At 43.4% G+C, this 26,501-nt stretch overlaps 1 protein-coding gene across 1 annotated transcript in view; it reads left to right on the top strand.

The window, feature by feature from the left end:
* Positions 1 to 26,501, top strand: part of cngb1a (cyclic nucleotide gated channel subunit beta 1a) — a 45,131-nt gene that overhangs the window by 6,168 nt on the left and 12,462 nt on the right. The window contains exons 3-24 of the mRNA XM_078162695.1: positions 202 to 319; positions 1,488 to 1,515; positions 1,602 to 1,686; positions 1,838 to 1,950; positions 2,045 to 2,150; positions 4,876 to 4,905; positions 5,301 to 5,361; positions 5,452 to 5,479; positions 11,725 to 11,810; positions 14,079 to 14,176; positions 14,439 to 14,576; positions 14,858 to 14,899; positions 19,028 to 19,196; positions 21,140 to 21,167; positions 21,546 to 21,795; positions 22,277 to 22,447; positions 23,659 to 23,760; positions 23,847 to 23,995; positions 24,355 to 24,579; positions 25,122 to 25,330; positions 25,420 to 25,470; positions 26,412 to 26,498. Coding sequence (XP_078018821.1) covers positions 202 to 319; positions 1,488 to 1,515; positions 1,602 to 1,686; positions 1,838 to 1,950; positions 2,045 to 2,150; positions 4,876 to 4,905; positions 5,301 to 5,361; positions 5,452 to 5,479; positions 11,725 to 11,810; positions 14,079 to 14,176; positions 14,439 to 14,576; positions 14,858 to 14,899; positions 19,028 to 19,196; positions 21,140 to 21,167; positions 21,546 to 21,795; positions 22,277 to 22,447; positions 23,659 to 23,760; positions 23,847 to 23,995; positions 24,355 to 24,579; positions 25,122 to 25,330; positions 25,420 to 25,470; positions 26,412 to 26,498 — 2,374 coding nt within the window. The remainder of the gene's footprint in view (positions 1 to 201; positions 320 to 1,487; positions 1,516 to 1,601; positions 1,687 to 1,837; positions 1,951 to 2,044; positions 2,151 to 4,875; positions 4,906 to 5,300; positions 5,362 to 5,451; positions 5,480 to 11,724; positions 11,811 to 14,078; positions 14,177 to 14,438; positions 14,577 to 14,857; positions 14,900 to 19,027; positions 19,197 to 21,139; positions 21,168 to 21,545; positions 21,796 to 22,276; positions 22,448 to 23,658; positions 23,761 to 23,846; positions 23,996 to 24,354; positions 24,580 to 25,121; positions 25,331 to 25,419; positions 25,471 to 26,411; positions 26,499 to 26,501) is intronic.

Here is a 26,501-nt window from a genome sequence, read left to right as displayed (position 1 = left end):
TGACAACATGTTTTTCAATGATTTATAAAGCTGAAAGGTTCATTTACATGAATCAACTCAGAGGAACTGATCCAGTGCAAAGAATCAATCGGCCCATCTCTCCCAGTCGTTGGCTCCTGTAGCGTCTCTGCAGCGCCCTCTGCTGTTCAGCAGCTGTCTGACGTCCATTCACTCTCTGTCTCTGTTTGTTCTTCACCTCAGAAAAGGGATGATCGCTTGGATCGCTCAGGGTTTGGAGAAAGTCGTTCCGAAGCCTGAACTGAACAAGAAGGAAACAGCAGCAGAAGCAGCAGCAGCAGCAGCTGAGCCGCCGGCCGAGGTACATCACAGTTACTGCACGACGTCCTGCACCACAGACAGGACAGAAATACACTCCTGTGGTTTTATCAGAGAGCAGCAGACCTGTACATTGATACCTGTGACATTTACAGGTTTACATAATGTAAAAGATAAACACGACGACACTGAAGGAGATAACTATACTGTTAATCCTGAGATCACAGTGGTGCCATCATAGATGTATGAAGACCACTACAAATCAGTCGTGTCAGTGACACACAGCAGCCTCAGTGTAGCTGAACACTGAATGTCATAAGAATGATCATTTGTTGCTTTGCATCCACTCTCCATAATGTCTGATGTGATGTGTGGGCTTTGTGTTATGGTTTTGTTGTACTTCTGTAAAACAGTTGACGTCTTGGGACGCAAGACAAATATTTTGTTCTCATGATGATGTGAAATTAAATCAAATTCAAATCAACATGGTACAGATGCGAGAAGTTATGGACCTGGTGTATTAGCTTTTCCTCAAAGCTGCTGACATGCTGACTGACCCCTGACCCTGCCACGTCACCATACCATCCCTACGCTGCCCCTACCGTTCATCTGCATGCTGCGTCTTGTGGATGCATCACGTCAACACACCAGACAGATGCAGGATACACACGGCAGCCATCATGCACATGTGAAGACATAGTTAATGTATCTCCAGCTTAAAGTTCAGTAATGAACATGTTATATCTCTGCAAAACAAGAACATTGATTTAAAGGAGCCTGTGAGCATATGTCCTGAAAAACGTCAAACTCCACGGAAACCCCGAACAAAACCTTCACTAATGTTGAAACTCAAGACTAACCCTGAGGAGACCAAAACGATCCCAGAAATTCAGAGATAAACCAGAAAACCTGAACAACTCAAATAAATAGATAATTCTTTAAAAAGGGAAAAACATCAGTGATCCTACATTTCCCATGATGCACCTCACCTGATGAAAGGTTTCTAATGCAGACTCTGTCTTGTACAGTTGTCCAGATGTCCCTGATATAGATGTTATTAACTCAGGCTGAGTTAAACTAACTGTGTAAAATCAGTGGAATGCTCCTTTAATGTCAGAACTTAGCCACGACTCCACCTGTTGGTCATGTGACCTGATGTGTGTGTGTGTGTGTGTGTGTGTGTGTGTGTGTGTGTGTGTGTGTCTCCTCAGGTGCGTCCGACAGCAGTGGCTGATAAAGGTGAGACAGATGTGAATGTTTATGCAGACACAGCAGAGACTCAGAGTGGACGATAAATCATGACATCATACTGTGGTTTGTTTCAGCTGCAGAGCCGCCGGCCGCTGTCGTGGCAGAGAAATCAGTCCAACAGGACAAAACTGACACCAATCCACCGCCACCGCCACCCAGGTCTGTGTGTGTGTGTGTGTGTGTGTGTGTGTGTGTGTGATAGTTCCTAGTGACATTCACTTAAAAACAAAAGGCAGTGCGCTTCGAGTTTTGCAGCCTGCACTCAGGATCATGTGTGACATCAGAACATACATGTTTATGTGACCGACAGGATGATAGACTGGATCAAACAGGGGATAGAGAAGGTGGTTCCTCAGCCGGAGCTTCCTGTTCGCTCAAAGACAGAAGTCAGCGAGAAGACTGAAGCTCCTGCTGCGCCTAAAGGTCGGCCTCACAGCATCATGTCACATGTTCTTACCTCACAGTGATGTCATGGCATCAGAGGTTAAACCCGAGTGTCTCCTGTTTCTGTCAACAGCCGAGACTCCGGCACCAAAACCTGCTCCGGCACCAAAACCTGCTCCGGCACCAGAACCTCCTCCAGCCCCGAAACCTGCCCCGAAACCTGCCGACGACACAGAGAAGTGAGTCAGATCTCTGTCAGTGTGTGGTGAACTTTACACACTTGAATTACTGCGAGTCAGAGACAGAGATATCTGAAGGTATGAGAGGGAAAGAAAGGGATTCAAAGAGGGACAGAGTGAAGGTCAAAGGTCAAGATCAAGTGGACAAGTCTGTTAGAGAGAAACATGTTGATTTATATTTGCAATAGGTGCAGTTCAAGCTCCAGTGTGTAGGATTTAGGTGACATTTATATCTACACTGGGAGCAAGAGTCTCACTTATAAAACAGTGTGTAGGATCCAAACTAAAAATGTTGCTCCCACCTCACCGTCTGCGTCACCCCATTTCCTGTCTCCAAAAAGTTGGTAAGCATGGGTCAAGTTTTTGTGAGGTGGCATACGCCTCTTACAAACCTCACTTTGTGTGTACACAGTGTTTATAAATGAGACCCCTGGTCCTTGTTTACAGAGATCACCATGTTGCACTGCCATGTTTGTAGTCCAGAAAGCACAAACCAAACACTGGCTATAGAGAGAGACATTCAGGTTTTTGTGTCAGCTACTGTAGTTAGCGGCCCCTCCGCGACAAGAGTGTCTGCAAAACACATGAAACGGTGTTATTCAGTGTTTTTTAGTGGTTTATATCACCAGGGGTGATTGGTGGTGAGACAGCAAAGTATCGAGCAGGATTTGATTTGACGTGTCTTGTACAATCAGAAGGTGCTTTTGGAAAAGTTCTGTCTCACTGGCACAAACACAAATAACACTGCTGCATCTGAAGTGGGTCTCTAAGAAATGTGTGATGTGAGGTGAATTAAAATGGGTGAGAGGTTGTTATAATGATCCCTGTCACAGTCTGACTTCAGTTCATCACCTCACCATCTGTGTCGCCAATTTCCCATCTCCAAAATCAGAGTTTCCCTAAATGTACCTAAATGTCTCTGTGAAGTTTTTCTTTACAAACCCCAATTTATGCTTAGAGAATGGCGCACACACATTTCAGTCCTGTTTATGTGCGTACGCAGTGCTTATAAATGAGGCTCCAGGTGAAAACACTGAATAATCATCTTACCAAAAAAAATCTGTCTTTTTTACAACGCTGTTCTTGATGGAGGGGCTGTAACTACTGTGGCCAACAGGAAAACATGAATGTCTCTGTCTTAAATCAGTGTTTGGTTTGTCTGTTCTGGGCTACTGTAGAAACATGGCGGTGCAACATGGTGACCTCTGTAGACGAGGACCTGCTCCCTGTGTAGATATAAACGTCTCATTCTAATATTTTTATAGTTTATACACTAAAGACAACAGACTGATTATATTATATTCCTTTCCCTGAATCCTGCACACTGGAGATTTAAAATTAAAACCAAACATAAGATTAAGTCTTCTCAGTGCAGTGAGAGACATTTTTGACACAATCTCCAACACATCCTTTTCCTCCTGAACGTTATGAAAACCCAAAAACAGTCATATGCCACATATGGTATATTAAAGCTGGAGTCTGACCTGAAGCCAATTGACCTATGGCTAAGCCACGCCCCCTCCACTCACTCGGACAAACTATCAACATTCAGTGAGCGGCGCTATGGCAGGTGTCACAGTACACGGCATTTCACAGGAGGCAACTGATGATTTTTGGGGACGTAACGATCAGATGTCATTGAGAAGTAACCAAAAGGGCCTAAACTACGCATTGGAGGGATATATTCATCATTTTATTGTTGAGAAGGTCGATGAAAAGCTTAAATTACAAGCCAAAATTTACAGGTCACAGTGTACGCTTGTGAACCGCATCTGGTTGCCGTCACCATCAAAGACAACAAGTTAAAGTGCCACTGAAGTTAAGGTTTTTGGCTCAGAATATGAGAAAAGGATAACGGCCTTTTTACCATCTTTACCAAGAGTGTCTCTCCGTTAGTTTGGTGCTACAGTATTTACACTGAATCATTCAGCATAACGTTTGCCAACCTTTGTTATCTCTGCCATTACAGATAAGTTAATGAAGCTAAGCTCCAGAAGTTAACGTTAGCTTAACTAGAGCCCTTTGGACAACAGCTAACAATGATGTACCATCACCAAAGTACAAAACTAGAACAAAATAGGCTAATGAACTCCCAGCAAACAAGGTGACATGATGAACCACGCAGCTAGGAGCTAACGTTAGGCTAACTTTAGCTAACGTTAGCTAGAGATGTTAAAGATAACTTTATATTTCTTTCCAGCAAAGTGACAATATGTTGCCTCAAACACAATGTTGACTTACCTTAGAACAGATGTAGACATCATTGTTAATCTTATTCACGTTGAGTTGATGTTGTGGTCTAACGTTACCACACAACTTTATCCAAAGGAGACACTTTTCTCGCTTGAGATGTGGTTTAAAGTGTAAAAATACACCTGGTCGCCCAGCCTCTCAGGATACCTTGTGTCAGAGTTGCATGTACCCCATGCACACCGTTTGACCATTTTTAAACTTCAAATCTCAGAAAAAGCTCATAAAACCGAACAAACTGACTTTCTGTAATGCATTTCAATGGACGTCCAGGCAGAGAATGTCCCAGTGTATGGGGATGGCTATACGCACTGTGATTGGCTCATCGCGTTTGAGGGCGGGGCTTAGCCATAGGTCAACTGGGTCGAGTCCAGTCAGGTTCAGGTGGAGAATCAGCCGTGTTGGAATCACAGCTAACTACAGGTGTCAAAGTGTCGGTTGTTAAACACTGATCTCTTTTCTTTTGTCCTCACAGGTCTCCCAAAGAAGCAGAGCCGCAGCCCAAGTAGGTGGAAACACGTTGATCCAACATCACACAAGCATCAGAGCTCGTAGCTTCAGATGGAGTTTATTCTCTGGAAATAAAACTCCAACATTTTAAAAAGACATTACGAGCAAACAGAACATTTTAACATGAGTGGTTGATGTGTGAATACTGTGGTTAAAGTCAGACAGCAGAATCGTAACATCAGATTTGAAACAGGAAGTAAAACGTCAGAGATGCTGAGTGTAGATGTTTTATCCTCAGCGAACATAAGACCGTCTGACATGCTGGCTAACGTCACACAGCTACAGGCTGTGACCATAATGTCTGACATACCCGAGTGTCTGAGGTCAGGACCAATGACTTTGGACAGACAGTGTTTGATGAGGTCTAACTGCTCTGTGTTGTGTTGATAGTATGATGGGATGGATCGTCAGTGAGATCGGTCGTATGTTACCTCAGCCTGTACAGAAGCAGGTGAGTCGCCGCAGTAATTCACATAGATCCACATTAGGACAGCTGACCGTCACTGATTATGTCATTATAACATTTGTTCTCCTCCTGCAGGACTCGAGCAGCGATGAGGTGCAGAACAGTAAGTATGAAGCTTTCCACAGCTCACACACACTGACACATTACACTCTGCTCGGCGGAGAATCACGTTACTCTCATATCTGATATCATTGTGCACGGCTGTCGGCAGCTGAATTTTGTTAAAGAGGAACTAAACCCTAGAGTTTGGGCTAAATAATCTGTCACCTGGGAAATCGAAAAATACCTCTGAAACGCAAAATGGTATCAACATGCGCAGAGGTCAGAGAGAGGCCTGAGACACGCCCACTCACTACTTCAGACTGTGATGGGACGGGAGGGGGTGGCAACAAAAGCTGCCACCAAATACATCACCTGCCACCAGATACAGGAAAACCAAAATTACATTTTAATAGTCAGGTTTCAACAAAGGCAGTCGCTATGTATATTAATAACACAATATAAAGAATTCACAACTGAGTCACCAGAATAAATGTTGGCATTGTACAGACCACACATACACAACATCTGTACGTTATTGTGTCGGCTTGTTTTAACATCACTGTGGTTAATGTGTGCCGGCACAAAAAACACTCGGTTAGGAAAAGATCATGTTTGGGCTTAAAATATCCAGTTTATTTGGCACAACCACCGCTGGAGATGTAAAAACAACCGCTTTTAGTTGCACCTCTCAGGCAGGAAACGCAGCAATGTCACGTTAAAAACAACTGCTTTAATTTCTGTAAAAAGACCTGTCTTTCTTCGTGGCATTATCCCGGCAGAAAATGTAGTAATGACTCGCAAAAAACTAAAATTGCTTTTTGTGGCACCATTCTGACAGGAAACATGGCAGTGTCTTGTTTACAACCAACTGCTTCTAGTGTCACATTAATTTCAGGAAATGCAGCCATGTCTTTGTAAAAAAAGAACTGATTTTTCAGTTGCACTATTCATCAAGGAAACGTGGCAATGTCTTGTGAAAAACAACCAATTTAGTTGCACTTCTCTGTCAGGAAACGCAGCAATATCTCTGTAAAAAGAGGTATTTTTTTCGTTGCTCTGTCGCGGCAGAAAATGTGGTTGGGTTTTTTCTGTGGCTCTATTCTGACAGGAAACATAGCGATGTCTTGTTTAAAATCAATCACTTTTAGTGTCACTATTCTGGAAGGAAATGCATCGATGTCGTGGTAAAAAACAATCACTTTTAGTTGCACTTCTCTGGCAGGAAACGCAGCAACATCTCTGTAAAAAGAAGTGTCTTTTTTGTGGCACCATCCTTGGCAGGGAACGTTGCAGTTATCTCAGTGAAAAGAAACACTTTTTGTGGCACTATATCAGAAAGGAAATGCAGCAATGGGTCAGTAGAACACAACAGGTTTTGTTAATTGGTGTTGAACAGTGTCTGCAGCTCTGCAGGCGTCTCTCTGAGGTGTCTCACCATCCACCACCCCCTCCACCTCCTGATGACACAGTCAGCTCAGATACTACGACACTTTAAGGTGTGGATGCATCAAACCGACATCAAAGAACTAGCGGTGACGAAAGCCAACTGTTGCGTCGTCTACGTCGCCTCACGTCGCCCTGTGTCAGTTGCATTTGAACACACTACACGGACTACATCCGACGGCCAAGTAGCACGTACGTTCTGCGCCTGCGTGAGAGAGAGCGGAGTGAGAGAGTGGTACATCCTGTCAGCCGAGGGGTTTCCTATCTGTGCAGCCGAGCACCGCAGCACCTCCACGGACTATTACATCCAGACGGTCCCGGTGTTTCCTCCGCAGGCTCCACTTCACTCAGCTGCCCGATAAACCCGCTGCTTCTTCCCACTTTAACCTGAATAACAAACCAGGGCTCGGTGCTCCGGTTGGATCCAAACGGAGAGCCGGGGCTAGCTCAGAGACTAGCGGAGGCTAACTGGCTGTGCTTCCCTCCGGTCATGCTGCGGCTAACGCTCCGCTAGCCGCTCCCAGCTAGCCCCGGTTTGTTATTCAGGTTAAAGTGTGAAGAAGCAGCGGGTCTGTGGGGCAGCTGAGTGAAGTGGAGCCTGAGGAGGAAGCACCAGTTAGCCCCGGTTTCACTACAGGCAGATTCACTCGCTACAGGGGCGAGGAAATAAAACCTGAACAGCCAATCAGAGTGATCTCTCTCACCGACAAGCTCCGCCACCGATTCAACATGCTCAATCGCCCAAAAAGCCGCCGACGCCGAAGTGCTGACAGAGCGGGACACACCGCAAAAACTAGGCCGACAGACGCTCACCGACGGTCCGACTTTGGTCAACGGCCAACCGTCAGCTTGGTGTGTCAGGGCCTTTAGAAACACAGATATGATGTGTATGAAACGTGTAAACGTAGTTTGCCAATATTTTCATCTGGTGACTGGCTGAAAATTCAAATAATTTGCATTACAGTGTCAAGATTTAGCAAACACTACCAAATACCCTGATACACTGGTTTTCAGCTGAAAGAAGGTGCTTTGGTTTTAGTTACTCTTTAATGTACAGATAATATTTACAGGTAATAAACAGAAGCTACAGACACAACTTCACTGCAACAAAAAGGTTCAACCAGACGGTTGTGTGGTGACATAACATCTAAAAAGCTTTTGTAAATTAAACTATGGTTGTAGATAATTAGTTTTCTTTGAGTCTTTTATTACTTTCATTTACATCCAGTGTTGAAACTTATTAACTTTATTTAAAAGCAGCTTTACAGCAGCTGCATTTTTTTTTCTGACCTTCAGTGGTTTAACTTCCCACCCTGCAGCAGTGATGTAGACATGCACCTCAGGGTGTGTCCATACACTGTGACATCACTGCTGGGTGTGGTCACAGGTGTCAGACTTGTCTTAACTATAACTAACACATGCATTGATTGATTGGTTGATTGATTAAATGATGGGTTTGCTAGCTGTGTACTGATTGGCAGGTTGGTGTCAGTGATGAGGCAGACTCTAACCGGGCTGCTCTTCTCCTTCTGTTTCAGGGGGGAAAGGCGGCAAGAGCCCCTTAAAATAAAAGGAGAAGGAAGAGCAGGACAGAGTCGCTCACACTGACACTGACTGACTGAAGGACACACAGACACACAGACACACAGACACACAAACAGACCCCATTAACTTCATCCTGTAGTGATTAAAAGCTGCTCTGCTGTAGGTTTTTGCACAGCTATGATGCATCATTAACTTTTCTTTACTAAATGTAACTGAAAAAACTTCAGAACACACAGAGTGAAATCTGAAATTGTTTTCTTTATGATGTCTGCTGTAAACACATTCAAACCTGTATGGATCAGGAACATAATTGTATTAAATTCCCCAGTTTTCACTCTGATGTTTTTAATAATGAAAATACAATGTGAGATCCACAGTCTGGCTGTGAATATATTTAAACCTTTGTATTTCAAAGAACCAGTTATAACAGAAAGTCTTTATTGGACTACCTGGTTCAATAATCCATGCTGCAGTATAGTAACTACCCACTGAGCCCAACTCAGCTGTCAGGTTTAGTTCAGTAGTTAGTTCAGTTTCCAGCCTGGAGCCTGTTTCCATGTTTATTGTCTAGGGGTGCTTTCACACCTGCCCTGTTTGGTTCAGTTCAGTCAAACTCCAGTTGGTTTGCCCCCTCAGTGCGGTTTGTTTGTGCAGGTGTGAACACACCAAAACAACCAGACTGAGACCTTCTTGAAGAGGTGGTCTCGGTCCGGTTCCAAAGGAACTCTGGTGCGGTTGGTTTGTGGTGAGAAGGTGTTCCGACCTGGATGTGAAGCAACTGCAGTCACATGACACATTGTTTGGGTTAAACATGAGCATGTTACAGTCCTGGAGGATTATTAATGTGCACCTCCTCCTGTACTGCCTTAATATGCACATTCAGCACATCCAATGCATCAAAACATTGTTTTCTAGTTGGAGCTGCGCCTCGTTTTCAAACTGTATGGTTTGACTAAAATGAACAATGACAGCAATATAGTCCACGATGAGCAGCGCTAAAATCAACCTGCGTAGTTGTCCCTCCATTGTGACATTAGAAAGTGTCACATTTATCTTGCAAGTGTACTCTTCTTCAACGTTTGCTTTACTTCCTGGATTTTTCCCACATGGAAATTCTGACCAATCAAGAGCAGCTTTCTCACACAAGGCATTTGATCTGGTCCTCTTGTAAATGCTGCCGTGAGAACACCAACCAACTCTAGGCAATTATACAACTTTGGAACAACATGAGTCCCTGATTCAGACCAGAGGAGACCACTCTAGGGCTGACAGCAGCCTGAATGACCAAACACTGGTCCAATGTTAAGAGAGAGCCCAGCAGCTGTGAAAGAGGCTGTAATGTAACCACTCTGTTCACACCGTCAGTGTCTGTCCACTAAATCTGTTTGTTTGGTCACTGACAGGCTCAGATTGTTATTCTAAGTGTCTGACAGCATTATGAAAGGACAGAGACAGAGCTTTGTGTTAAAGAGTAAGATCCTTTTTGTTTAACCAGAAACAGTCCTGAAATCACCGTCACCAAACCCACCAGACTCCATTTAAATAAAGTCATGTTATCATCATAAAACACACTTCATTTAAAACCAACAGAAACCATCTTGGTTATCTCTCCACTGTTCCAACAGTCACCAGCTGTGGTTTGGTGTAAATTAACCCTTAATGCACCAGTTAGCTGTGACAACGTGCTGCCTCTATACACACTAACATGACTGTTTATTTAAATGGAGTCTGGTGGGTTTGGTGACGGTGATTTCAGGACTGTTTCTGGTTAAACAAAAAGGATCTGACTCTTTAACACAAAGCTCTGTCTCTGTAGGGATCCTTTCATAATGCTGTCACACACTTAGAATAACAATCTGAGCCTGTCAGTGACAAAACAAACACTGTTAGTGGACGGACACGGATGGTGTTACATTACAGCCTGTTTCAATACTGCAGCGTTCTCTCTCAACACTTGTCCAATTCCAAAACTTTTGTTCCCATTAGTCACCTGAACAAGAGAAAACCAAACATGGAAAAACGCTCCAGGTTTACTAGAAATACTGGAGTTCACCTTTTAACAGGGATTATTCTGCTGTCTGTGCTACTCAATGGAAACTTGCATAATATATTAGTTACAGTTCTGAGATCTGGACCGCTGACAGCTCAGGACATCTGTTGTGTTATCTAAAGGCTTTTGCTGATGAAGGCAGCTAACTAAGAACAGACGTCACAACTCACTAAGGCATGTTGCTGTATGTTCATGAAAATAAAGACATGGATTGGAAAATAAAAGAACTTTGTTGAGTGTTTTTGTTGTGTTGGTTGGTAAACCTGAACATGTTGGGAAAGGGAATCAATCAATCAATCAATCAATCAATGGGTCTATCAAACAGTTATTAAAGGTTCTGTATGTAACTTTCTACATCATTTTTTCAACAGTTTGTAACGGAACTTAAAAACAGAGACTTTCCCTGACTTCCTCCGTTGCCTGTGACGGCCTCTGGACAGAGTTAAGGACAAATTTTCAGGGAAAAGCCAAAGAATGTGATGAACCTTAACCAAGACATCCCTTTTGGAAAAAAGCCTTCTGGGCAAACTTTCCCCAACAGCAGCTGCTAACGTTAGCTAAGACATGGAATCTGCTAACATCAACAAATGACCGGCACCCAACAGAGTCCACACATGCTGTGTTTCAGTTACATTTAGCAGCGGCAGCCTGGAGACGAACCTTCACTTAGCGTTGAGGTTTGTGCTGACTGAATTAGAGCCGCTGACGGAAGGTCCGTCTCTGGAGCTGCTGTCCATGTTCCTCCTGAGCAGATTGTCTCTGAGCAGCAGATGTGAGGCCAAAACTACGTTAGCTAACTCTTGTGTCATTTTTGGTCTGATATACAGTATAAAGTCAGTGCCCCATATCATAAAATAAGGTCCTGTCTATATGTATACACATATTTTTGTGAACAGTTTTTAGTCACTAAAGCAGATGTGGTGAAGATTTATCATAACTCTGTTTACTGTTTATCTGTGTGGACGTGTAACACTGAGCCTTTGGAAAACATTGTTATCTTGTCAAGTCACGTGTACTGATTGATATTTTGTGTAATGAGCAAACTCTGGAAACAACATCAACATTTTCATTTAAGATTCAAAACTTATTAACTGATAAATTCGTTGATACAAAGATATGTGAGCTCTGCCAGTAGAAACACTCCAGAAAATAGACGATAACCAGAAGAATTCTCTGTGACATGAATTTAATTAATTTCCTGTGGTTGATATGTTAACAAGACACACAGTTAATCCTCGACCCTGCTCTTCCTGCCATGTGTCGTTCAGTCAGCATTGTACAGAAGAAAACAGACCTGGTGCTGGAGGACATCGGACAGGAAGAGGTCAAGGAGGAGGAGGAGAAGGAGAAGGAGGTAAGACAGGACTTGCAGAATAAAGAGAGTCTGGTGAGCCAGACTCGTCCCTGTTCTGTCTGAACTCTGAGGAAACATTTATTAAGACAGTGACCAGCCTCTCACAGAAATGTGAAATTTGATTCAGACATTCATGCTCCCCAGAGGATGAATCCTACCGACTGTCCAACACTTCAGTTCATGACAGGAAGCCTTTCTTACAAATTACTTTTCCGTCAACCTCTTTTAATTTGAGCACAAGACATAGCATGCTAACATGATAATGGTAGCATGTTTAAATCCAATAGTTATTAGCATGCATGTTATATTGCTAACCAGAGTACCATGATATTTTCAGAGGTGGTACTATGACACTGAGAATGGTACCACAGCAGTATTAGGGTTTTGTCACACTTTGAAGGTACCATGGTAGTACAGGCTTAAGTACTGCTGTGCTTCGGAGACTACCAGATAAGTCCTTTGGTAGGTACCTCAGAGAAGATTACGACTGTTTCCTGACTGACCATTTTTGGACTGGAGGAACTTTTTCATCATTCTTAGAACCTCCTTTTTTATTATGTTTGCAAGAACTAGTAACAATCGTAGTTAGAGGGCCATTGCACTTCTACTTTAGAGTAGGTACTCTCCTAACACAAGCGGAACAGTACGTAAGTGTAAAGTGATTGGTCGAACACACGAGCCAATGCAGCTATGGCAAACGCCATTTTTAAAAACCCATTCACCGTGGAAAAAACTGAACACACAAAACACAAACAACAGCTAATACAAACAAAATGGAAAAAACATAAATGGACCAACAGTCAAGTCCAGGTTTTACTTAGCATGTATGCAACGGGGAAAGTACCACACAGTTTTGACTCGTCTAGGCAAAATACAAGAATCTTAGCCAGCGTACCTCATTTCAACATTCCTATTGGGAGTGCAAATGCAAACAGAGAAAAAAAGCCCTTGAAGGTTCAGTAGTTCTAAGGGGGAGCTTCCCAGTAGGCAGTTACTCTCAGACAGTCCCCAGAAGTGTTTGGTCCGAAAATACCAACTGTTGGACTTTGAAAGGTGCCATAGTAGTAAAGTAGCAGTAGAAAGTTACAGTGTACCATGGTACCCTGCCACTACGGTACACTTAAACCTGAACTGCTACTTATTTATTGGAACACTTGGCAACATGACACTTTGAAGGGTACCATGGTAGTAAGTGCGTAGGTACCAAAGCACTTAGGCTACAAGGGTACTATGATTGTATCATAGTAGGTACCATGGAGAAGGGTACTACGGTAGTTCCAGAATAGGTACCATTGCATATTGGCTTCAAGGCTTCCATGATTGTACTTTGGCATGTACTATGGATTCTACTATGGTCCTTTAGAGAGCTCCAACAACAGTTCCGTTGTAAGTACTTTAGGGAAGGTTATTACAGCAGTTCAAGAATACGTAGCATCGTATATAGGTTACAAGGGGACTATGATTGTAGTACCCCTTGAAGTGTTATGGGATCTAGTGTGGTTCTTTAGAGAATGCCAACAACAGTCCCATGGTAGTAGGTACCATGGGGAAGGGTACTAAGGTAGTTCCACAGTAAGTACCATATCACTTTAAAGGGTAAAGCGGTAGTATCAGAGTAGGTACCATAGCATTTCAGCTACAAGGGGACTGTAGGTGTACTACCCCTTGAAATTCATCGTACCTTCTGTAGGTTTTTAGAGAGTATCAAAAATAGTCCCATTGTAGGTACCATGGGAAGGGTGCTATGGTATTTCCAGAATAGGTACTATCGCATAGCGGTTACAAGGTTACTATGATTGTAGTACCCCTTGAAATGCTTTGGTATCTACTGTGGTTCTTTAAAGTATACAAGAACAGTCTCATGGTAGGTACCATGGGGAAGGGTACTACTGTACTACGGTAGTTCTTTAGTAGGTACCATAGCACTTCAAAGGGTAATATAGTAGTATCAGAGTAGGTACAGTAGCACTTCGGGTACAAGGGGATAGGCAGATACTGCAGTACCCCTTGAAGCGCTATCATACCTACTGTGCTTCTTTCAGAGTACCAAGTCCCATCATGGGTACCATCATACTTCAAAGGGTAGCAGAGTTGCACCAGAGTAGGCACCATGGTACTTTAGAGGGTAAGGGAATAAGTTCCATGATAGATACCATGACATAGAAGGTACTGTGGTGATGATGGCATTGTTACTATAATATTTGAAGAGGCACTCAAATTGTATTTGACAGAGATTTTTCATGTGAGGAAATTTTTGGTTGGTTGCAGAAAGGAGATGCAGAGACCCAGATGGATCAGAGTGCTCCACTGATGGTCAGCATCAAGGAGGAGGTTGGAGAGGCCGTTCTGGCTCAAATGGAGGAAAGGTAGTGATGTCTGCCTATTTGACTTTATATTCCTTTTCTACCTCTTTCTGTTTCTTCACTAAGAATGAAAACATCTGCTGGTTGTTCTCTCCGTCCAAAACTCTGGCCTTTGATTTGTAAGATGTAATAAATTTGCAGCCCTTATGGGACTGTATCAGGACGCACAGGCTGGTTTTTGTCTGTCTTTTGTTCAGGCGCTGTATTTTAGACTGTAATTTCCTTGAATGTTGGTGAGTAACTGAGCTTGTTCCTTGTTGGACAGACTGCAGCAGGGTCGTCTGGAGGCTGCCCGAATTGCAGAGGAGATGGCCAGGAAGGCAGCAGAGGAGGCGGTCCGACAGCTGGAGGTGGAGCATTCGGCTAAGATAGTCATAGAAACGCTGCCAGAGTCCAACGAGCAGTAAGTCACATTAACACACTCAGCATAAGGACACATTTATGCACTAACTGTCCAGTCAAAACCTTGCATTTCCTAACTGCTCTGTGAACAAGAAGCTCACGACTCTGGCTGAATTCTTTCCAGATTGAAGAAAAGCTGAATCTGAGATGAATTTAAATTTTAAGACAAATTAAACTGGTAGTGCGTTTACATTAGATGCTACAAGTACACACAGAGACAAACACATCCAAGACACTGACCACCCTGACCTAAGACACTGTCCTCCTGTTTGTCCTCAACAGACTGCCCAACATCCTGGAGGAGGAAAACGAAGATGACCCAGAGTAAGTCCTCTTGAAACACACCCCGTCACCTGCTGCTATATTGAGTTAACTGCTCATAGTTGCAGCTTCTGTGTCGACTGAAAATGACGTGCAGATCAGATGCTAGCTCACTGCTGATTGCTTAGTCTTGTGGAGGAACAACATCATACTGACACACTTTGTTGGGTTTATTTTCATGTGGTCTCTGTACTGAATCAAAAAGGGAAGAAACTGATATTTATCCTCTGGTTTGACTCTGAGGTGTTCGATACTCAGAGGGTTGGTTGGATTATTACTTCCCCGCCAACATCTGCATGTGGGGCCCTGTGGGTAATAAATGGGCTGAAAAAGGGCCCTACATGTATGTGGGATCATCCAAGGGGCTCCTTATTGACTACATGCCAATTGTCAACATGGGTGTAGTACAGCATTTGGCTGTACTTTGTTATGCACTTTCTTTGAGCACTCTCTGCTGCAATTTTCAACCTCCATAACCTCTTTTGTTTTAAAAAAGCTCTCACCTCGAGCTCTACTGCTCTTTGCTTGACTTAGATGCTGCTCCCTTTAGCAACTAATTGCTTTCTGAAGCAATGAGTTGAACTGTCTGACAGCAGCCCAGTCACCAGGAGGTGATGTTGGCATTGTACGTTTCTTCAGTCCACAGATACATTACATTTGCACATTTCATATGTATCATATCAACATTTCTGAAATGACGTATCTGAGCTGACTTTGTCATCAAGAGGTGGAGGGGATGGTGGATGGTGTGACACCTGGCAACCTACAGACCACTGTTCAACACCAGCAAACAGTCATTACTGGGTTTCCAGTGCATTTTTAGTGTAGTGTAATGTACTGATTTACTGAAGACATATACTGTACCTTTTAGCTGACCTTTAAAAGATATGTGTTGAAGCAATATAATCTGTGCAACTGACAAATTACACACTGGTTTAATATTTCATGTATTCTTATGACACACACACACACACACTTATTGAGCACTTAAGCATTGTGGTGGAGAAGTACCTAGGACTCACTGTGAATCATTTCTAAAAATAGCATGAGGATGGGTTCAGAAAACACTAGTGGAAAATTAGGGGAATTACAGCTTGTCCTGAGAATGACCCTAGAGGGAGAAGGACTAAAAAGTGCTGAGTCAGCAGAAATATGACACCATTATGGTGGAGAAAAAGTGACTCAGCAGAGGTGGGATATGTTACGATCAGAGCCAAGTGAGAAGGATTAAGGGAAAGAGATGACTCAGCAGAAATTCTACGATAAAAGAGCGAGCGCAAACAAAGAAATTCCAGCCTTGCTCCGGAGCTTGGCTCATTTGGGTTGTGATATGTTTGTTGCCTGCGAGCACATTAAACTCAGTTGCATCTGATTCTACGTGTCTCCAGTGATTTTTTTTTACCTCTGAGTATTTGAGTTTTTGATATCTAATGGAAGATAAAGAAAGTCCGTTTGAGAGGAAAAGAGCGCGAGTCGCGAGCTAACTGGCCCAGCTTGGGACCTTGACTTTTTTGCTTCTACATTAGGCACCAGCAGGGATCATAGCACAAAAGGCAATTGTTTTTTACTGAGACATCACTGGTTTTCAAGGTGGGATTGTGCCCATACAACTGGGTATTTTAAGCCAAAACATGATCCTTTTCAAACTGTAACTGAGTGGTTTTCGTACCTTGACTGAACCACGTTAATCAAAATCAAATCAAATCTAATCAAAGTATGTATCCTCTTCATAATAACATACAAATGTTTCCTCCCCATAGTTTGCAGAAACGTACAATGCTATATATATGTGTATATATGTATATTTTTGCTTTGAGTCGCTGACAGGGGATCTCTGTCTTGTTTGTCCCTTGCTGCACACCGTTCAGGTTGCAGAACCTGCAGGAGGACAGTGACGACAGCACAGACAATAAGTGTCCTGAAGAAATTAAGAAAACAGCTGTGGAGGAAGAGAATAAACCTGATAAGTAAGCTCAGCTACATTTAGATAAAGGCTCTCCCCTGCTCCCATACTTCTGATTTAGATCTGATTTATCTGTAGATCATCACTAATGAGTGTCTTTGATATAGTTATTTACATCATCTCACTGTGGAGTTTTGTGAGAAATGTTTAATTATATTTTTATATAGGTTGCACTTTCCCTGTGCATTAGCTCACACTGAGTGCTTGTACTTTGGTACCATCAGATCTACTGAGCTTATTACTTCTTGCGGGTCTTTAGAGAGACCCGAAGTCCCGCCCTGTTCCAGGTTAATATCTGCTCTTAATGCAGGACACCTGTAAAATGTGGACGTTCTTGATTCCTTGGCTGCACCCAGACAGAATTTCTGGGTGCAGCTCAGACAAAGAGAGTTGAGATGATTTACGACCTTGGCAAAGTGCTAACCCCAAACCCGAACATCCCCAGGAAGACATCCTGGGTTCACAGGCCTTCTCCATTTACACAAAACACATGTAGACCAGATGGGTAAACATTCATGACTCACCTAGTGTCTTCCTCTCATCCATTGTTCCAAAACCAGTATGGAATTGGCCTAAGATCCTTTCTAGCTCCTCAGAATAAGCTTTCTTGACAGGGTCAATATAGACCTTCAGATCCTCTTTAAGAAATGGGAACCACCACCCATTTGGTTGGTGTGGTGTAGAAGTCCACAGGCGCTGTCCCTGACCTCCATGTCATATTTAACAGGTATGTCAACCAAGGCGGACAAACAGTTTGTAGAGCCTTTAGTATCTCATCTTCCCCGGGCACTTTGCCACTGCTGATCTTTTTGGCTACCTCATACCTCTTTTCCACTGACATGGAAAAGGCTCTGTTCTTCTGTTCTCCACACATAAGGGCCCTGGCTGGCCGGGATATTCGAATCCAGAACCATCTCGCTGTGAGGCAAGAGTGCTAACCACCGCACCACTGTGTCACCCATTCACCGAATTGTGACCAACATGTTTGCTTCAGAACCTGAAAAGTTGGTTCTCAGCTGGAACCATAAAATAGGAGGTTTTTCTTAACCTGAAGTTTGAACCGTAACAACATCAGTGGGCGCGTCATATTCTTCAGACTGGAGAAGTCAAGTGAGAAGTCGTCAGCAAAAAAGATTGTGCAGTGGTCTCAGTAACAGTCGGCCAATGTTTTTTTTTAACTGTAAAACAGAACAAAAGAATGCAGGTAATCAATGCGATCCACCATCTTGTTACTACTGTTTACATCTGTTGTGCATTGCGTGGCGCCCTCTGTTGATGACATGACAAACTGTTGGAAACGTAGGTGGCTCCTAGATATCGCCAAGGTTAAAAGTATCCTGAATGGGTCCGGTTCAAGAACCAGATCTAATGAGGTGAAAAAGGGGTATCAGTGACACCTGCCATAGAGGTGCAAGGTTTCCACCAGGTCTCTTTACTATGCTTCATCCTACCACGATGTGAGTAGATGGAGCTGGGCTTGAGGTTTAAGATCTTAACTTACCCGTTGATCTATGTGTGTGACATCCTTACTCTAACCAGAATCAATCCAACCAACGAAGACAACAAGTACCAGCCAATCAGAAGGAGAATAGAGCAGGTCACGCCTTCGCTGTCCTAGGAAAAGCACATTTGCGTCCAGTCTAGTTATCCACGTGTCTTAGCTTTCTTAGCTTGGTGTTAGTTTCGAACAGGATGGGACTTTGACTCTGAATAGTTTCTTTATACTCACACAGTTTGCTGCAGGTCTGTTCTGCAAAAGCTTTGTCTCGTTCCACAGCGTCTCCTCGTGGTTTAACTTATTCTGTATTGGTTTTTTCTAACTTTTCCTCCGTGACTCAGGGCAGAACTCAAAAGGTAGGTGTGAATTTTACCGTCAGCTAAGCAGCTCACGGACCGAATGCTGGATCTGTGTCTTTGGGTCATTTTGAACCTTTGTTGAAAACATTTTTTCAGGTAGTTGTTCCTGTAATATCTGTATGTGATGGGCACAGTGTGATTAAACAGCCAATAGCTGGTCTCTTAGGGTTATTTTTAAGCAGGGGAAATAATTTATGAACAAATCATTGACCAATCATGTTACTTCTCCACCTCCACCTGTTACAACGACACCGAGGACACCAGTTGGGGATCCTCAGGAGGTTTTATTCTGCTCTTCTGTTGTCCGTTAGGACCATGATGGACGTCTGTCCGATTGAAGACGAGGCCTCTCCTTCATCAACAGATGTGGAACCAGCATCCGAGAGGAGAGACCTGGAGAGTCCGGTCTCCCAAACCATCACCCAGCAACCAGAGTCACAAGCTGAGGCACCACCAACCTCCACTACCACCACGGATCAGGTGAAGCAGGTTATGAGACTCTTTATGTCCAGCAGATATGTAACGTTTGTATGGCCGCAGACAGAGCCATGCTCTGATCAGCTGCAGGGTGTTCTTTATTTTCTGACGTATCATCCTTATTATTAATATATCTGATCGTCAGGGCTTAAAGTTAAAACTCCTCTTACTGGTTGGTGTAGTGAAGTCACTTTAAAGAAGACACTGACAACTCATCGGCAGCTTGATGATAATTTCAGTTTATTACAACTTGAGTCTCATTTCTGTTAGTAAGGAGTGAATTTTATAGACATTCATGTTCAGAGGTTTAACCTCCAAACGAAGGTGTTTAGATAAACTGTTGGTTTACTTTTCTCTGACTGCTGTGCTCTGAGCTCCAAGATATTAAATCTGTGAATATAGTGTTACTGTTAGAAGTGATGGACAAAACTACAAAAATAAAAGAAGTGCTCTTTAACTTTAGAGAATCACACTTACCCAAAATATGAAAAACCACTATAGATTTGGTTGAAAGTGGATCAGTCAGCAGGAAGTCATCAGATAACACAAAAATAACAGACTTAAAATTTCCTCTTTCAATCATTAAACCCAGCGTTGGTTAGCTGATGAGTTGTCTATTTCCACATTAAAATGTTGATTGAAAATGTCGCCGTCTGTCAATACTTTGACTTGATTAGCGCTAAAATAGTTCGGAGGAACAAGTCTGTCCATCCAGAGGACAGGGACAGGAAACCCGCTGTGCAGCCACCCCTGTCTGTGCTGGCTGCACAGCGGCTGACAGGAAAAGGCTGCAGAGGGTGATAAGGTCAGCTGAGAAGACAATTGGCTGTCCCTTGCTCTCCCTGGATGACATCGCTAGCTCCCGATGCCTCACGCGAACAAGGAAGATCATTCGCGACCACCTCCATCCAGGACACCACCTGCTCAGCTTGCTGCCCTCTGGAAAGAGGTACAGGAGCATAAAGAGCAGAACAAACAGACTGAAAAACAGCTTCTTTCCGTGGGCTGTCAGGACACTCAATGCTCACATGAGTCACTAATGCCTCCTTTTACAGACTCTTACAGACTTAAGTGCAATACCTTCTTTTATTAAGTGCAATACAATTGTTTTTACTTATTGTTTTTATTATGACATGACCTGTTTGCTCTTGTCTCGTTTGTCTCGTTTGTCTTGTTTGTCTTGGGTTGTCTCCACTTGTTGTATTTTTGCTCTTATATTTATTTCTAATGCACCTTCAGTTGTGGCACTCCCAATTTCGTTGTATAGGTGTCTGTACAATGACAATAAAGGCTATCTTGGATCTTGAATCTTGAAAATATGACACACGTCCTGGCTCTGAGCTCCTAAACAGCCTCCATCAGACCCTTCTGCCCCAGGCTGTGATCTGCTCCACACACGCCTGGATGTGGAGCCATGGACTTTGTCATATTTTTCCTTAGCGATTTAGTGCCCCTACCCTCCAGGTGGCTGAACTTGTCTCTCTGGACATTAAACCTTGACAAGGTTTATTTTAGAGGGACCACTGTAGGTTGCTAGCATCGTGTAGCTAGTGCGCTAGTGTGCTAGCTAGTGGAAAAGTTGTCTACTTACACTTTAAGCAGGCAATTGCAAACACTTACAAACTACAAACTAATTGGCCAGATTAAAAAATGTTTGCCAGTTGCCACGCCACCTTACAGTCTCTGGTCTGCAGAGACATCTATTCTGAAAAAACAGGCTCCTGGAAACACTACCACAACGTGCTCTTGCTTTTGAACATGCTTTCTACGCATCTACATTAAGAAAACAGATCTGAGGACACAAAAAGCCTGGCAAGTGTTCAGGCCAAAAGAATGAATGGTGATGCTATAATAACAGATTACATTTAAATTCTGACAAAGGTAAATTATTTCATTCTTTATGTGCAGAGTGTTTCTAAAATGTTTCTTTCCTCTTCTTCTCTCAGGCCGCTGCAGCAGAGGGTGAATGTAGAGGTGAGAGCAGAAACTTGATTTCAGTAGCACCTGAAGGAGCAACAGAAATACATGTCACACTAATTTAAAATCACAATTAACCCTTTCAGTCCCAGGCCCTGCGGTTTTTTTCCTACATACATGTGTCCCCCTCTCAAAGTCTCCTAGTGGCTTCAGATATTCATGTTTTACATGTTTTTCTTTTTCAGAAAAAAAAAACAGGACAATGTAAACATATTATTTTTTTTTAAAGTGAATACTTTTAGTGAAGATTTATGGTGGATTATATAAACCTGAAGAATTTAGGCTAAGGTCCAGTTCAGTCCAGTGTTTGTGTACAAAATCGTCCCCTCAGGATGTCACACTTCTCCTCTGCTCTCTGACTGTTTCTCTGTCTAGTTCCCGACATTTGTTCTTCGATTACGAGCTTTCTGCTTCGCTTCCCACGCGTTGCCGAGTGTCTGCAGAGCTGCAGGAGGTTGATGCATGAGCATGACCTTACCCCGTCCAAACTGTCCATGCCAACTCCACCTCCGGAGCTCGCCCAGCTGACCCAGGAGCTGTCACAGTTCCCCAAGCAGGCGCGCCAATGCTGCATGAGCATCGCCGGCCGCTTCACACGCCTTACCGCCACCTCCCAGCAGCCTCAGCAGCCTTAACCCCACCCTCCTCCAGCAGACCCTTTAGAAAGACCTCATAGACACCTCACTGTTGTGTAGACGTAAACCTTCAAAGTGCCTAACGGACCTTGATAACAGCCTTCACCCTCCCCATCATCACTCCCATCATGATCCACAGCTCCACACTGCTTCACCATCAGCTGCCAGCTCGCCATCCCGCAGGTGATCTCACAGGAGGTGATGTCTGTGCTGTGCTACGCTCAACTCCTCTGCTGCTTTTGACTGTTTCCTTTTCTTAAATAGAAACATTTAACCACAAAGGGACAATTGGTTCAGTGACAGTGACACAGAGACACAAAGAGACAGAGACATGACTACAAACAGCTCTACAGTCCAGTGCAGCAAAATAAACTGAAAATTCAATGATTCATTTACACAGAAGATGTATATTAAACAGTGTCTGATAAACTTGTTTGAAAGTTAAACCTGACGTTTAACTTGGTTTATCAGAGACATGAACCAGTCCAACAGATTGTCTGCTCTCTGTTTGAGTGAAGCTCCGGTGCTGAGGGTGGAGGACGTGGAGCAGGAAAAAGGCCTGAACATCCCCAAAATTATCACCACCTCAGAACCAGAGTTTAGATCTCTGAGTGTCCCCAACGTCCTGCTGTCAAAGCTCAGGTAACAGACACGTCTTCACCGTGCTAAACACACATGTTCACGTCATGTCTTTTTTATTCTAAGTTCATGTTCTGTGTTTCTATCTGTTTCTTCATGTTTATTTATTTGTCTTTATGTTGTCATGTTTAATTATTATCACATTTATATGTTTATGTCCAATAACAGTTTATGGGAAGAGTTTCAGTCTGGGTTCAGAGCTAAACACAGTACCCAGACTGTCTTTACCAAGGTCATCAACGACCTGCTTGTCGCTGCTGACCCCGGTCACCTAAACATACTGTTAGAGCTCACTGCTGCTTCTGATGCAGTCTGTCATCATCTTCGGTTTAACCAGTTAGAAACTCTACTCAGTGTTACTGGTACTCCTTTATCCTGGTTCAGATCCAGCCTCACATCCAGACAACAGTTTGTCTCCATTAGTGGCTTTAGATCTCCCTCATCCCCCCTGTCCTGTGGTGTTCCTCAGGGCTCAGTTCTTGGACCTTTATTGTTTATCATGTATATTCTCCCTCTTGGACATATTATACATCAACATGGTCTCATTGTCCACTGCTATGCTGACGATAGGCAACACTATATGCACACAAAGCCCTCGGACACTCTGCCACTATCAAACCTGACATTTCTTTTATTTATTTCATTTATTTTATTTATAAGGACAATGCAAATTAATCAACATTTCTGTAAATGTGCCAGTGTTAGCTAGCTGGCTAATTTTCAACTGCAGTCCATTGGCAAGATGTTTTGAAACCAATAACAGGATAAAATTCACAGGACAAAGACAACATAAAGACATAAAGACAGCAGTAACTACAGCAATTAGAAATTGTCAAGATGGAACAGAAGCCATGCAAAGCAACAAGCAACAGCAGAGCGAGCAACATGAAGCAGCAACGTACATTCACATTCAGAGATGCAGAGCAGCATTAGAAAGTAAACCTAGATGAAATACAATTGTCATGATAAGGGTTTAATAAAATGTTAAAACCTGCAGTTACAGGTAGACGATATGTGTCATGCTCTTACACACAAGTCAGGTGACAGAGAGAAAAACACTGAACAGTGTTTCAACAAATCATAAAACATCTCACAGTCAGTACATCACAAAGCTAAGTCTGTGAGAGAATTATTCTTCTACTTTGTTCCCTTGTTGTTGTGATCATTGTGTGTCCATGTTGATGTCCTCATGTCCTCCTGCCGTGTCCCCTCAGTCCCTCAGGTGACCTGTCTGCAGACGAGGATGATGATGAGCCGTCGAAGAGCGGCCTGAAGACCTGGTCCAGTCAGGGAGACCTGCTGACTGCAGACAATGAGTGAGACACACACAGACACACACTCTGTCCTCCGTCCCAGTCACCTCTGTCCTCCACATTCACCGTCCTGTCTGTCTGTCCTGCAGGATCCGCCCTCTGTCAGCAGCCAGTGTCGGCAGCGTCGTGATCCAGGACCGTCTCAGCGACCTTGTCAGGATGTTTAGAGGTCGAACGGAGCGTCAGAAAGAGCGGCTGGTGGACCCGGACGAGTCTGAGGAGGAGAGTCCTTCAGCCTGTAAGAACTCGTCTTACAGACTTTGTCTCAGACATTAGTCTGCACCAGGTTTTTATCTTCTTCATGTTTCTGTCTTTGTTTAATGATGTACAAAGCAAATTCAATTAGCTCAGACTAACAGATCCGTCCATGTTGGTTCAAACTAACAGATCTGTCCATGTTGGCTCAGACTCAGATCTCTATGGCAACTGAGCAAACTGATGAGGACCATGTTAAATGGTCAAAAGGTTCAGACTGAGCAGGAAACTGGACTTTGAGTTGAGAGTATTTATCAACTGCTGTTTCCAGCAATGAGTGAGTGAAACTAATCATCTAAATTATAAACACATCATCATCTAGATTCTTTCTGATTGCTGCAGCCCCGAGCAAACCTCCACCTCCTCCTCCTCCTCCACCAGAGGAGAAGAAGGATGACACCCCTGCAGCAGCAGAAGAAGAAGAAGACGAGAAGGAGTATGTGCTCCCTTTTGAACTTCTGGGACGTCCAGTGAAAATTCCCAAACTGCCCAAACTTCCCCCAATGCCCGACTGGCTCCGAGTCATCCTTGAGTACCGCTTCCCCTCCAGCATCGACCCGTTTGGTGGTGAGCCTTTATTTCTCCCCACAGGACTGTAATATCTACTGTGAAAGCTTCATTTAAACATCCAGTAAGGAGGGTTCAGAGGGACACATCAGCAGAGACAGAATCATCTCAAAAAGTCTGAAAAGGCGGTGACTTCCTTAAGTATTTAAAATGTCTCAAATCAATCATTCAAAAGTCATTCAAATATTTCAGACTTGGGAGGTAGAATTTTTATGCCTCCACGCCGGCGACAGACGCATAAAAGTACAAAAAGTTAAAGGTACTGATTCTGCAGAATAATATATTTATGATATCATTGTTTTATAATTATTGATGCGTGAATGTGTTGATCAGTTTAAAGTTGATCATCTGGTGAAGGTGGCGCTCACTTTAATGACTTTATAAACTGCTGAGTTGTTTCATCTAAAACAGTAGAAAGAAGTAGAAAATGGAAAATAAAGAACAAGTATCTCAAAACTGTACTTAAGTCCGGTACTTTAGTAAATGTACTTTCCACCATGTTGACCTGATGTAATGAGGACTTCCTGTCCACATCTCCACAGATCTGATCTACGTGCTCTGGCTCTTCTGTGTGGTGGCAGCGTGGAACTGGAATGTGTGGTTGATCCCCGTCCGCTGGGCGTTTCCGTACCAAACCCCCGAGAACATCCACCTGTGGCTGCTGATGGACTACACCTGCGACCTCATCTACATCACTGACATCCTCGTCTTCCAGCCCAGACTGCAGTTCGTCCGTGGAGGAGACATCGTGGTCAGTGGATCGACAGAAACAAAACAAATCTGTTTTTGGTTTGAATTCAGAACAAATGATGTCTTTAACCTGAAACCGTTTGATTTCAGTGTGATAAAAAGGACATGAGAGAAAACTACATGACCACCGAGAGGTTTAAGGTAAGATTGACACCTGTAAGTCTGTCAGAGATGATGCAGAGAGAGAACTTTAGTTAATATCACATGGAAGCGTAAACCCTCCACAGGGTCGCAAGATGAATCCAAGAGGTCACACGATGATTCACACAAATTCATTTCTGCTGCACAAAGTTTATGACTTTCCATTGCCGTGTGTCACCTCTTCAGGACCCTTCAGGACCTGGTACTCTCTTCAGTGTAGGTGAAATTCTTAAAAAGTATTTTATTTTGTGCCCTGTTTGCTCACCTGGTAGTCATGACGTGTCCAGTCACAGTGAAGTGGAGCTACAGTCCCAGCTGGACGAGGACATCTAACTGGCCTACTGTCCTTGTCCCAGTATACAAGCACGGGAGGGGAATCCATTTATTGAGCCAAGTATGTGCGACTCCTCTACGATAGGTGGAGATATGCCCCCTTTCAGCTTGTTAGTATTGGACCTTTTTCCTGTTGACCTATTACGTCACAGACCAAACAATGGACAAACAAGTTAGCTACGGTTAGCTAGCAGCTAACTGCTACCATGGTGGACAACTTTACAGCTCTGTACATTTGGTCCGTCCAAAAAGTCACGGCTCTGGATGTAGATTTCTCCATGTTGTTACCGGCTTCTTCTTCTCTTACACATTTAATGCTATTGGACTTCCGGGTCAAAGCCCGGGGCGGAAACTGTGGAGCATGCTCAGAGCGCCTCGGCCAGTTTGGGTCTGACTGACTGTATACATGCAGGAGTCACATGATCTGGGTGTGTTAGTCCCACTGTGACACATTCACTGCAGGAACATTTCACTCACACTGACATGTTTACGTGTGTTTTAAAAGGTCGGACTGACACAATAAATTGATTTTCTCTGATGTCATGGAAATGTACTGAGAAGTTTAGTGAGTGTGTGTTTCATCACTGTTTGTGTGTGTGTGTCTGCAGATGGACATCATCAGCCTGTTTCCTATGGAGATATTTTACTATTTCACTGGAGTGAACTCTCTGCTGAGATTCCCTCGTCTGCTGAAGGTC

Source organism: Epinephelus lanceolatus, chromosome 2 (genome assembly GCF_041903045.1).
Source record: "Epinephelus lanceolatus isolate andai-2023 chromosome 2, ASM4190304v1, whole genome shotgun sequence".
Classification (NCBI taxonomy): domain Eukaryota; kingdom Metazoa; phylum Chordata; class Actinopteri; order Perciformes; family Serranidae; genus Epinephelus; species Epinephelus lanceolatus.
Note: the sequence above shows the minus strand (reverse complement) of the source record. Positions and strands in the feature narration are given on the sequence as shown.